Source organism: Harpia harpyja, chromosome 9 (assembly GCF_026419915.1).
Source record: "Harpia harpyja isolate bHarHar1 chromosome 9, bHarHar1 primary haplotype, whole genome shotgun sequence".
NCBI lineage: Eukaryota > Metazoa > Chordata > Aves > Accipitriformes > Accipitridae > Harpia > Harpia harpyja.
Genome location: NC_068948.1, coordinates 22,928,468 through 22,940,989, shown reverse-complemented (window position 1 = coordinate 22,940,989; position 12,522 = coordinate 22,928,468). Strand labels below are relative to the sequence as shown.

At 56.8% G+C, this 12,522-nt stretch overlaps 2 protein-coding genes across 2 annotated transcripts; one reads left to right on the top strand and one right to left on the bottom strand.

The window, feature by feature from the left end:
* Nucleotides 1–2,445: 2,445 nt before the first annotated feature.
* LOC128146054 (C-factor-like) lies at nucleotides 2,446–4,710 on the top strand. Its single transcript, XM_052797099.1, has 6 exons — nucleotides 2,446–2,760; nucleotides 3,123–3,174; nucleotides 3,421–3,608; nucleotides 3,889–4,047; nucleotides 4,173–4,292; nucleotides 4,597–4,710. Exons 1-6 carry the CDS (start codon nucleotides 2,614–2,616, stop codon nucleotides 4,708–4,710), a joined length of 780 nt encoding a protein of 259 aa, XP_052653059.1. The 5' UTR covers nucleotides 2,446–2,613.
* A 744-nt stretch (nucleotides 4,711–5,454) lies between these two features.
* Nucleotides 5,455–11,564, bottom strand: LOC128146104 (C-factor-like). Its single transcript, XM_052797215.1, has 6 exons — nucleotides 11,281–11,564; nucleotides 10,720–10,762; nucleotides 6,929–7,128; nucleotides 6,341–6,499; nucleotides 5,929–6,039; nucleotides 5,455–5,568 (listed from the first exon to the last, which is right to left on the bottom strand). Exons 1-6 carry the CDS (start codon nucleotides 11,422–11,424, stop codon nucleotides 5,455–5,457), a joined length of 771 nt encoding a protein of 256 aa, XP_052653175.1. The 5' UTR covers nucleotides 11,425–11,564.
* Between the last annotated feature and the right edge of the window lie 958 nt (nucleotides 11,565–12,522).

Here is a 12,522-nt window from a genome sequence, read left to right as displayed (position 1 = left end):
GGCGAGACGGGGCCGCGACCCAGGAAGAGGAAACGCGGCCGGGCTGCCGGGATCCGGGGCGGAGCGGCTGGCGGAGCCTGCCTGGCCCCGGCCCCGTCCGCATCCCGAGTCCCGTCCCCATCTGCATCCCCAGCCCTAACCCCAGCCCCATCCGCATTCCCGTCCCCATGCCCGTCCGCAGCCCCAGCCCCATCCCCATCCACATCTGCGTCCCCATCCACATATAGCCATCCCCATCCTCATCTGCATCCCCAGCCCCAACCCCAGCCCCCTCCGCATTCCCGTCCCCATGCCCGTCCGCAGCCCCAGCCCCATCCCCATCCACATCTGCGTCCCCATCCACATATAGCCATCCCCATCCTCATCTGCATCCCCAGCCCCAACCCCAGCCCCCTCCGCATTCCCGTCCCCATGCCCGTCCGCAGCCCCAGCCCCATCCCCATCCACATCTGCGTCCCCATCCACATATAGCCATCCCCATCCTCATCTGCATCCCCAGCCCCAACCCCAGCCCCCTCCGCATTCCCGTCCCCATGCCCGTCCACAACCCCAGCCCCATCCATCTGCATCCCTGTCCCCAGCCTCATCCCCATCCACATCCCCATCTGCATCCTCGTCCCCAACCCCATCCCCATCCATCTGCATCCCCATCCCCAACCTCATCCCTGTCTACATCCCCATCCACATACCCAGCCCCAACCCCATCCACATCCCCAGCCCCAAACCCATCTGCATCCCCAGCCCCATCTCCAGCCCCATTCCCATCTGCATCCCCATCCCTATCCCCATCCGCAGCCCCAGCCCCAGCCCGCAGCAGGCTCTCTGCTCTCCTCCAGGCTTTTCCTGGGCACACACATGCTTTTTTTTTTGGCTAACTTTCTGTTATCGCTTCCTATTCAGTGGTTCGCGCATGATGCCAAACCATCACCAAAACACTACCTCGTTTTCACATTGTTTCCTTTGGGTTTGGCTCCAATAGCTCTAAGCAGCCCCAGGGTCTCCTTGGGTGGTCGCCCATGGGAAGAAGCACCCTTCCACAACGGGCTTGCACACACTTTGCCTCCTCTTGAGGCATTAAAGCCGCTTACCTACTCAAATCCGGCAAGCAAACTGGGAAATGTTCAGGCACGTGCTGAAGGGATGGCAAACACCTCCTCTTGTGCAGGTCAGGGCTGAAATCAGGCCACGTAAGTCATGGGTCGATCCAGTCAGTATCTCTTCATCCCCAGGCCAGAGGCTGTGGCTACATCAGTGGGCTGGAGCGAGTGTGGTGAAATGCCACAACAAGATGGATTAGTGCTACACAGAAGAGTAGAGACAGCAGGGTTTGTTTTTAAAGAAAAAAGCTAATTTATTGGGATCTTTGCATAAGGTAGCACACGCATGGAGGATCAAATCTCTTGAACAGGACGGCTGGTTACTGTGCAGTAAGGTCCTTATAGCAGCATCTCTAGCTGGAGCAGGTGAGACTCCCCAAGCTTCCACCCACCCGGTCCTGCATCATCACCTGCCTGATCTGTTGTTATTAATTATCTTACCTACAGAACATCTCCTAACTATCTTAAATATATCTTCTGCTATTACAAACTGCACAGTTCGGGCAACGCTGCAGCAGGAACCACCTGGGGAGGCTGTGGCATGCCCAGATCCTCCCCGCAGGGTGTTCATCACCACACGGAGACACGCAGGTGGTGCTTCTCCATCGACTTTAGGCACAGCAGGAGCTCCTGGGGGATCTTCAGGCCTGTCCCAAAGCTGTATCCACCCATCGGATGTTTTCCTTGGAAGGCAGCTGGGAGTTCAGTCCATGGGTCGGTCCAGTGCCTTGCCACTGCAGGAATGAGCTGGGGAGTACCTGGACCACTCTGGGACTGGATGTCCGTTGTGTGCTGTGTGTGTGCCGGGGCACAGCCCCGATTCCCGGCCACATCACAGTTATACCTGGGGGGCAAAACTGAATTTTATCCTTCTATCACACTTACAACTTAAATACTATAGCTGTTGCTAGAGCAGACCCTGAGGAATGGGTTGCTTTGGGCAGCTCTGGAGGGTTTCCAAGCAGTCCTGAAGGGTTTCTAGGTTTTTCAGCCTGTTGTGGTGGCCAAGGGACACTTGCCTGTCCTGGCTGCTCCATCCCTGACGCTGGCTTTGTCTTTGCACAAATTAAGGCCAAAAAACTGCGCTGCACTGGGTCAGCGAGTCCACCCTTGCCTGCCTAACATCAGGCGAGAGGAGGGACAGAGCCTGGTGTCCCAAGAGAGAGGGTGGCGGTGGGAGGGGCATCTCGGTGGAGGAACAGGGGTAGCACTGGCCCTGAAAATTGAGCAGCTCAGGTTTGGTGGAGCAGGGAAGGTACAAAGAGCAGCTCTCCAGACATCCAGCCCAGGGCATTCCCTGCCTGGGCAGGACACTCGGCTCCCTTTGCGTCATTCCTCAGCTGCTGGGAAGGGTGGGTGGTGGGTATGGACCACAGCCAAGAGCCTAGGGCACAGGCAGAGAATTTCCTAGAGCCACAGGCTGATGCAAGCTCTCGTGGGAAAATGTGAAATAACCGAGTAGCAAAAGGCACCTGCAGAGTCAGGGCAAGAGCAGTGGAGCAGTGGACGGAGCAGCATGGCAGGGCTTCGGGTCTGCTCTGTTTTGGTGACTGGGGCCAACCGGGGAATTGGCGTGGGGCTTGTGCGGCAGTTCCTGGGGATGCCAAGCCCACCCGCATGGGTCTTTGCAGCTTGTCGGGACCCCAAGGGACAGCGAGCGCAGGTGAGGCTGGGCTGGGATGCAGTGGGTTGTGCTGGGGGACAAAGGGACAGGGCAGCAGGTCGGAGCAGGGAGGGGGTTTGCAAAGGGCTCAAGCTACAGACGGGCACCCACAGCACAGGGCAGCCGGGCTGGGACAGCTGTGGGACCAGCTGTGCATGGGATGTGCAGAGGTGACAGTGGCACGTGGTGCATGTGGGAGGCACAGAGCCCCATCCATCAGGAGCAGGGCAGCCAGAGCAGGGTGCTGGGCATGAGGTGGTGCAGGGATGGAGACAGAGCAACACGGGCTTTGCCTGGGAAAGGCTGAGCCTCTGCACAGCCTCTCCTCCCTCGCTGTGCCCACATGGTCCCCTCTCTTGCAGAAGTTACTGAATTTGGCATCCAAGCACCCCAACCTGGTCATCATCCCACTCGGTAGGTGCCCTGAGGTGGGGAGTCCCTCACGCCGGTTCCCCTGGAGAGTGCCCAGGCACTGCGCACACCTGGGGAGCCCCGCACCATGAGGGAGCTGTGCCAAGGGGCTGGTGCCTGCAGGGGCACTGGGCACTGCCATCCCTCCTGCCCATGGCCAGCCCCAAGGGCACATCCCTGGGGGGACACAAGGGCGTCCAAGTCACCACAGGGGTGCGGGCACTGACCTGCCCTTTGTCAGCTCTGCAGAAGTCACTGAACCCGCCAGCATCAAGGCAGCTGCAGCCAGAGTTGGGGAGCACCTGGCAGGCTCGGGGCTGAACCTCCTCATCAACAACGCTGGAATCACCAAGCTGAACTCACTTGATACCGAGATGCTGGAGAACATGACCCAGATTTACACCACCAACACAGTTGGGCCCCTGCTGCTGGGCCAGGTGAGACCCTCAACTGAGCTGGACTGTCCCAGGGGGGCACAAAGAGCTGGTGGGAGAGGGTCCTGCCTCCGCTCTGATGCCCGATGGGCTCTTGCTCAACAAGAAGCTTGTGGAGCTGCAGGCTGGCGCTCAAGAGCTGGAACCTGGTGGGCTGGGGCAGTGGGAAGAGGAGGGAGGATGCTCTAGTGCTGGTGCCAACGTAGCCGTTGTGAAAGGAGCTGGTCCTCTCCCCTGTGCCACCTCCTGTGTGTGTGCCCCTGTCTCCTCTTTCTCCTCGCAGGCGTTCCTGCCCTTGCTGAAGAAGGCTGCCCAGGGGAGCCCAGGCTCAGCACTGAGCTGCAGCAAGGCAGTCATCATCAACATGTCCAGCTATGGGGGCTCCATCGCTTCTCCCTCTGGTTGGGATCTGATGCAAATTGTCTCGTACTGCTGCAGCAAGGTACCGCTACGCCATGCTGGGCACAGATTTGCTTCCCCTGCCCTGTCCCTGCTGCAGGGTCTGCATGTGTCCCCTTGCAGCCACCCATCCCCTCCCATGACTATCCCTGCCCTGTCTCCCCGCAGGCTGCTCTGAACATGCTGACCAAGTGCCAGTCCCTGGGGTACCGGGAGCATGGCATCCTCTGCGCTGCTCTCCACCCTGGCTGGGTGCAAACCAACATGAGGGGCTCCATCGGACAGACGGTAGGAGCTTCACCACGGCGGGTCCAGCAGAGCCCCTCTGCTGATTTTCGAGAGGAGGGAGCTGCTGCCCTGAGCCCCTGACCACGACCTCCCTGCCTGCCCCATCGCTGCCTGGGCACCTCCTCCTGCCCTGGCCCCGGGTGCCTGGTGCCCCCACCCCCTCGCCTCCCTGCTCGGCCCCTCTGCCTCGGGCTGGCAGCTTTCCCCATGCCCTCGAGTGTCTCCTTCCCCTGGCCCCAGCTGCTCCAGGGCAGCACTTAACCAGGCTTTGGGCACAGGCTGCCTCCCCTCCTCTGCCCCACAGCCCGCCGTGACAGTGGACGCCAGCGTGCGAAGGATGCTGAATGTGCTCTCCTCCCTCACTGAGAAGGACACCGGCACGTTCCTGGACTGGCAAGGGAAGGTCGTGCCCTGGTGAGATGCCGGCCTGGCCTCCTGGCAGTAGGGCCCTGTGCCACTGCTCCCACCTGCCCCACGTCCTCAATAAACCCCTGCCCGAGAGCCACCGGCTCTGCTGTGTGCTGCCAGCTTGCGGGGGCGGCCCCGCTCCTTATCCCAGGGTGTGCGGTGCCTGCGGCCCCCCACCCAACCCACGGCTGTCGCTGGCATCCCCATGAGTGCCAGCCTGCGGGTCCTGTGGCACTGTGACCACCCTCTGGAGACGTCCCCTCCGGGAGGCACCAGGGCCGGGGCAGAGCCCCTCTCCCAGGAGGCAGGTTGCCCCTGGGGGGTCAGGGCAGCCCTGGGGCCAAGTAGGTGTTGCTCTGGCCTGGAGAGGCTCAAGGGGCTGGGGGTCACAGGGATCAGCTGCCCTCTCCCCTCATTCAGGAGATGCTCGGTCGCAGGCAGGACAGATGGACGCATGGTGCTTGGGCAGTGCGCAGGGAGCGTGCACCAGGCTCAGCCAGGGGGTTTGAGGCTGGGGGTGCAGAGGCAGAGCAGAAAGGCATCAGCTTTCGGCATTTACAGAGGCGGGGGGTACAGGGGGACTGCAGGGCTGTGTGGGGGCCGGGAAAGGGGAGATAAGCTGCTTCCAAAGCCCTTTCCCTCTTCCTGGCAGCGCAGGGTGAGCTGAGGATGAGTGAGCGGGGTGACCATGCAGAGGGGTGAGCCGGGGAGCAGGAGGCTGCGGCATGGGCAAGACGCGCCGTCCATCCATCTGTCACCAAGACAGGGTGTTCCCTTCCCAGTCAAGGAAGGCTCCAGAGGTGTCCTGTGAGAGGCTGGCCAGCACTGTCAGGATGCCCTGCACACTGTGCTCCACTGTCAGGGGTGCCTGCAGAAGAGGACAAGGCACAGCGTCACTGCTGTGGGCTGACCCGGCATGGAAATCAGCCAGGCTTGGGCAGACCGGAGGCTGCATGGCCTGGGGAGCAGCACCCACAGTGCTCATGGGAGTATTTTTCCTTACTGCCACCCCCCTGTTCTCCGTTCTGGGTGGGGGGGACAGGGCTGGCTATCCCGTGCACTTGGCATGTTGCAGCTTGCTGCCTGCTCCCTGCCTGCTCTGCCCCAGAGGATGGTACTGGCAGCCCACAGCATCACACAACATCCCCTGCCCCAAGTGCCCCTGCCCTCCCCGAGAGTTGGGGGAACAGTGGGGGTCCTGCTGACCCTCCCCTGCACAGCCCAGTACCTTCTCCGTCCCCATGTCAGTCTTCACCCAGCCAGGATGGATGGCCACGCACAAGATCCCCTTGTCTTGGAGCTCTGCAGCCATGCACCTCGTCACCATGTTCTGGGCAGCCTGGAAGAGGCACCACCGTGCCAGCACGATTCGGGGCATGGGTGGGCAGGAGGGGGGACATTTCCCAGCCAGAAAATGGCTGTGGAGGTGGGAAATGGGACTTGGCCCTGGGGTAAAGCATTGGCACAACCCGCCTGAAAGGCTCAGTCCCAGGTGCTACTGGTCTCGCTCTCCATGCTTACGCTTGGGAGAACCAGGCAGGGGGTGGGTGGCCTGGGGCAGGTGGGTGCCCCCATGGGCTCCCCTCTCCAGAGGCATGGTGCACAGCAGAGCATCCCCAGCGCCTCACCTGGCACCTCACCTTGCTGGCACGGTACGGGTACATGGGGGCCTCTGGCACCCCAAGGCACAGCCCGATGGAGCCCAGTTTGGTGGAGATGTTGATGACTGCGGCCCTGCTGCAGCTCAGCCCCTCCTTCCCTGCGCCCTTCGCTGCCTTCTCCAGGAGTGGCAGAAATTCCTGACGCAAAGACACTGACGCTCTGTTAATACGTGACAAGCCCCGAGCTTGAGGACAGCCCTGGAGGTCTCTGTCAGACAGCGGATGAGCAGCTGGACAGACATCCCCAGCAGAAGGGCAGAGGATGGGGAGGACTCCCCAGGGAGGGGCCAGGCTCCTGCCTTTCCCTTCCCCAGGAAAGGAGCAAGCTGGCACAGCCAGCCCGCGGTGGGCAGGAGCTCCAGCTGGGGAGGAGAGAAGCATGGGAGATGCTGGGGCTGAGTTGAACTGCCTCCCTGCTCCTCTAGGTGGGCAGAGGAGCCCCGTGGTCCTGGTCTTGCCCCCATCAGTCTGCCTCGTTTGAGAGAGTGAGAATCCACCCAGCTGAGGTCACCTTTGCCATGGGGAACATCTCCCCAGGCAGGAGAAACCCAAAAGGTCCACATGTACCTTGGTAACCTGAACTGGCCCGACCACATTGGTGGTGAACGCAGAGAGCATCTCCCGCGAATCCAGAGAGCGCAGTGTGGCATGCGAGCTGACACCCGCGTTGTTGATGAGCAGGTTCAAGCCCTGGTCCTTCAGATGAGACCCCACAGCCCGCACGGCGCCTCGGATGCTGGGCAAGTTCACTGCATCTGCCGGGGCAAAAAGCAAAGTGGAGGAGAGCTCCAGTGGGTCACACAGCATCCACTGGAAAGTGTGCTGTGGCTGGAATGGCTCTCTTTAAACCAGCATTATCCAGAAAGGACCAGGTTTAGCAGGTCAGGGTGTTAAGCACATTGAAATGAGCAGCAGTTTGTCCTCACCTCTTGGCTTCACAGCCTTAGCTGAATTAAACCTTGATTCAGCTCCTTTTTGGTCATATGGAGGCTACTGGTAACAAGAACTTAGCTGTATTTGCTTTTTGTATTTAGGGAATTTATGATTGCACAAGGGATGCTCGGTGCTTGCACACTGAGGCTCCCAGTTTTATTTCCACCAGGAGACAATGCAGCTAGATGGGCACATTTTAAGGATAGACACCATCTTTGGGGAAACAACCTGACTACACTTCTCAAATCCTTCTGTATTGCACAGTAGCTATGGAGGCTGTTAACATAGGGAGGACCCATTCATTTTATTGTTGAATTACACGAAGATCTTTTCTGGTTGATCTGACTGATCATTTAGAGCTATCTTTGCCTTTTTTAACAATTTGTGCTCAAATTCACCTTCCACAGCACAACTTCCCATAGCTTTGAAGCCATTTGTATGCAAAAGTCCTTCCTTTTTTCTTTTCTTTTTCTTTCAGATTTTTTTTGCTTCACATTGTTACCAATGAGGATTTGGAGCTGACAGATGAGCTGAGGTGAGTACAAGTAATAAAATATTTGGGATATAACCTGCAGTATTTGTTTGCTTGCTCTGAGTCTGAACTTCCCCATCTCTACAGCATGGCTGCTCTGGCCAAATTGGGGGGGACAAGCCCTCTCAAGCAACCAGAAACAATTGAAATTGTGCTAACAGGGAAGTATTTCCAGTGCCTTTTTCTTCACTTAAATATTGGTATCTTTTGGAAAATCTGCCATGCTTTAATTGCAGGATTTTTTTTGGCTAAAGCAATAGGAATGGTATTTTTTAAGTTTGTATTCCGCTTTTGGGTTTGCTTGTTATGCATCCCCTACCGGGTGCTCACCCCACTGAAGTGGCCATTGTTGATTTAAAAGGGGTCATCTAAACACCTTCAGGATCTGAAATGGGCTGGTTAGGCCAACATTAAACTTTATATATTGCCTTTCAATATCCCAAGTACACCACTGAGCTCTTAAGAACCATGAATATTCACGTGTATGAGCATGTTGGAATGTGCCTTTCCTCCCTGCGCACGTTTCTGCGCACATTTTTTGCAGGTGCTAATCTGATGAGCCTGATGGGTGGGGGGGATCGCAGAGCTAGATTTCTTTTTTGCAACACTTTGGCCCCTGAGCTGTGTTTCTGTTCTCACGCTTAGACAAGACTGACTTAGCAAAGGTTTGCAAGGCTGAAGACTCCCTTCTTGGAGTATTTTGTACACTGATGAGCAGAAGAACAATCCTTTTTCCTGACGTTTTTAACTCGCCTGGTGTCTTTATGGTGGTAAGCAAGTATTTGAGCGGCCTGGCACTTGTTACCACCTTGCCTTGTGCAGCATGGACCTTCGCAGAGGTATCATGAAAACATTCTGGGGGAATTTGATGAGATAATCTGCTGTGGAGCTGCTGTACATGAGGGGATGGAGCCTTGGGATTTAAGAGGACATGCATGGCCAGCTGCAGGACATATCACAGGGTGCTTTTTAGTGACTTGTCTTTGGATAATGATCGGAGTTCAAGGCTCCATCACTCCGCCACATGTGAGGGATCTTTCAGTTGCTTTGGTGAATGATTAACTGCTCTGTTTGGACTAGATGAGTCATTGCTCCAAGGGGCCAGGCATGTGGAACCAGCACGTTTCTAGTGCTAGGCCAGCCAAATTTGCTGAAGGAACAAACTCTTGTCTCCTTGGAAGAAATAAGAGGATAAGGATGAGAAAGAAAGAAAGAGGGAGAGAAGGAAAGGAAGCAACAGGTCTTAAGCATTTTGGAGTTAATTTATAACTTTCCTTTCTGAAAAGTGCATTCCTGTTACTGGTTTGAAGCCAACCTTTCCTGAAGATGGAGAAAGCCAGCCTGAAGCAGCTTCTCTTTTTTTAAAAAATACTTCATTGCTGTTGGATTTTTCCCACCTTTTTAGCATATTTTGGGACTTTATTGATAATCTGGGTTTTGGGGTGTATGTATTTTAGTAAAGGCTGTTTATTTAGTGGTCAGCCCCTTGAGATGTCCCTTTTATGTTGGCCGTGCTTTGGTGAGCAAAGTAAGCATGCTCTTCCCATCACATACTAGGAGCTGGGGCTAACGGGTAATTTTAAAGATGCTATTGTTTATCACAGAGAAGGTGGTCTACTTTAATAATCTATTTAATAGTAAGAGAGCGATTTGCTGCCTCTTTTTGGTAAAGCCTGACCTCAGGAAAGCCTTCTTTGCTAAGAAATGCTAAAAATTTACTTGAACTTTTCAAAAAACAAATAGGTAGGTAGAGACTGATATGGTCTTTGCATTGTCTTGATTCAGTTTTCTTATTATTGGCTCTAAGGAAATACTCAGAAGTATTTAGAAACTCCAGCTGCTTCCCACTTCACTCATTACAGCAATCGCAATTCTGGTACAAATGCTTCCCCAAAACGCTTCTTTTGGGTTTGGATGGCTTTTTTGACCAACTCTTCTTAAAAAAAAAGTGGCTGTGAGAAGCCCCTGCTCTCTCAGAGAGCGCAGTCTGCCTCCTCAAGACACATCTGCAGGACACCATGTTCCTCAGCCTGGTGCTCCTTATCTCCCCATGTTTCACCCCAATGCTGTCCACTCAGTGAACCCCCATCCCTGCTCAGCACCCTGGAAGCTTCCTGCCTGCGAATACCCCAACTTTGGCAACACCAAATGCTGCCCTGGCGGCTCTCCCTTTTCTCCCCCAAGTCCCTATGCTGTCCAGGTCCATTTGCCACCTTCTCCTGCTGCTCCCCAGTGCTGCTGACAAAGGCCACCAAATCTGCCCCACCTCCATGGGAGCAGGGAAAGGATGAAAGGACATCTCCCCAGTCCAGGCTGCAGACATCCCGAACTGCAGCATGCCTCTGGGTCTGAGCATCAGCCTGGGATACCAACACCACCACGAGGCCAGATTTCCCATATGCATCCTTTTAGCCAATTTCTTTTCTCCCTTTTTTACCTGCAGTGAAGGAAATGCCAATCATGTCCACCTCCGAGCACACTCCAAACCAACCCTCCTACTTAGGAACCATTCAGTAAGTTCGCTTGCTCTGCCCTGCCTTGCTTCGCTTTGTGAACCTGCATGTCCCAGCCCAAGACTCAGGCAGTGTATTTAGCATCTTTGGGAACAGAGGTCATGCCTTTCCCATGAAACTTGCTCAGCTGAGGTGTCCAGACCCACCTCTGCCTGCCTCTGAAGCCAGTTTGACTGCTTCCAGCCAGCAGGCAGTTCTGCTTGGAGGGGGAAGCCTGCCCAGATGTGCACTGCTCCCTCCCCACCTGGCAGGGCTGGAGCTGCCTGGCTGCCAGTGTTAAGGCAGGCTGCCCAACAAAGCCGCCCCTGGTCCCGTCCCTGAAGTGAGCAGAGGGCTAGAAGCAATGTTGGGTGCAACGAGGGAGATTGCTCCATACCTAGCCAGTTTGATGCTGGGGTGCTGGGCAGCTAATTCTTGCAGGGCCTGGAAATAAAGTGATGGAACAAGGGAGGAGGTTAGAAGTCACCAGTGGCACGACCAGGTCTCCCACCCCTGCTCCCAGGTCACCCCAGCAGCAGCCAGGCCAGGGTGCCTTTGCTTTTGCTGGGGAAAGTGTGTGGGGCCATTCCCCGTAGACGGGGCAGGGCGGCATCCCCGCAGCTGGCAAGAGAAGGGTGCTGCTGGGCTCAGGTGCTGCCCCCCGTCCTGGGTGATCCCAGCATGGATAAAGGGTTGACCAGCCATTGGCATGGCCAGGAGTGAGGGCTGAGGACATGGGCACCATGTCTGCCCCTCCAGCCTCATCCCACCTGGCTGGGTTGGGCACTGCCATAGCTGCGGGGCTGGGGAGGTTATGAGACCCCACCAGAGCACTCCTGCCCCGCTGCCGGACCACCCAGCCAGGGCGAGATCCAGCAGTGAGCCGGCAGGGCTGTGGGGACCACCAATTTCTTTCACCCGCCTGGCTCGGGATCATCCCTGTGCCCTGCACCCGCACAGACCTTCCCTCTCAGACCCTCGGGGTCACGGCAGGTGGCAAAGATGTGCTGGGGGGGCCGGGGGCTGGCAGCGAGCTGCCTCACGAGCTCCAGCCCAATGCCCCGGTTGGACCCCGTCACTAGGACGCTCCGAGCCAGCGCAGCCATCTCTGCGGCCTCCGCGCCAGGCTGTGACACACGGCAGGACTGCCGCCTGCTCGGCGTGAAGAGGAGCTGGGCACAGCCCAGGGTGTGGCTTTGGGCGCCCACGGGGACGGTGACGGTGCCAGCATCAGCCCTGGCCCCTCGCTTGCTCCAGGCAGAGCCAGGGTCCCAGGGTGGACCAAGGGCTCCCCGTCATTTCAGCACATGAGGCTGCATGTCTCCTGCATTATCCAGTTCCCCACCGCTTCACTCTTCTAAAGCCCCAGCTCCCAGAGTCCCGCAGGAGAAGGGTCACCTCTACCACAGGCTTGGAAGAGCACTTGGAAACACCACCGAGAAAAGGAAAACAGGTCCAAATCTGGCTGTGGCTGCTGATGTCCCAGTTTGGGATGGCTGAACCCAGGGATGCTAATCCAAAGCCCAGCCTGGAAAGCGCAGGGAGGACATTTCTAACACTGCAGGCTCAACTCGCACCAATGCTTTCACCCAGAGCACCCAGGAGCCAGCAGAGAAGACCCCCAGCTCCCTCCACCTCTACCTGCCTGCTGCTGGGGCTCCATGCTCATGGCCACCACCCTTCTCCTTGCTGGAGGACAATGCTGGGTGCTTGTCAGCCCAAGAGATGCCTGCAAAGCCAAGGCTCCTGCAGCCCGGACCAGCCCGGGGGCATGGATTTTTAAGAGGCAGAAGCGAGTAAGGTGCTGAAAGAAACCAAGAGCTGCCATGTAAAAAGCCTCAGCACAAACAGAAGAATTGGGGCAACCTGAATTTAAGGTGGGGTAGGAAGTAAAAGGAAAGTAGCAGGGATGGGTCCATCACATCTGGATGTGCCCAAAGGGACACATCTGTTGCCCAGCCTCGCTCAGCCTGGCAGAAGGGACAGAGCTGACTATTCCCTGAGTATTTGAGTGGTTCCAGGTCTGGCAATCACCAAAGAAATACTTAGGCCAGCAGCTGAGAGATGGTGGAGGCGCTCCAAGTTTGAAAGATGTGCTTTCAGGTGACACAGAGCATGGAGAGAAGGAAGCAGTGATGTTTCCTTCCATCTTGGTGAGTAGACTATGGCCCTCATGAGAGGTAAGCATGCGGTAAGGTAAGGGT

What these genes read in the sequence shown, in the direction of transcription:
- LOC128146104 (XM_052797215.1), bottom strand. Translation starts at nt 11,424, where the DNA reads ATGGCTGCGCTGGCTCGGAGCGTCCTAGTGACGGGGTCCAACCGGGGC. An exon ending in CCGAGGGTCTGAGAGGGAAG is followed by an intron (nt 10,763 to 11,280) that starts GTCTGTGCGGGT and finishes CTTTATTTCCAG; the next exon opens with GCCCTGCAAGAATTAGCTGC. An exon ending in GGCCAGTTCAGGTTACCAAG is followed by an intron (nt 6,500 to 6,928) that starts GTACATGTGGAC and finishes TCTTTGCGTCAG; the next exon opens with GAATTTCTGCCACTCCTGGA.
- LOC128146054 (XM_052797099.1), top strand. Translation starts at nt 2,614, where the DNA reads ATGGCAGGGCTTCGGGTCTGCTCTGTTTTGGTGACTGGGGCCAACCGG. An exon ending in CCAAGGGACAGCGAGCGCAG is followed by an intron (nt 2,761 to 3,122) that starts GTGAGGCTGGGC and finishes CCTCTCTTGCAG; the next exon opens with AAGTTACTGAATTTGGCATC. An exon ending in GGGGCTCCATCGGACAGACG is followed by an intron (nt 4,293 to 4,596) that starts GTAGGAGCTTCA and finishes TCTGCCCCACAG; the next exon opens with CCCGCCGTGACAGTGGACGC.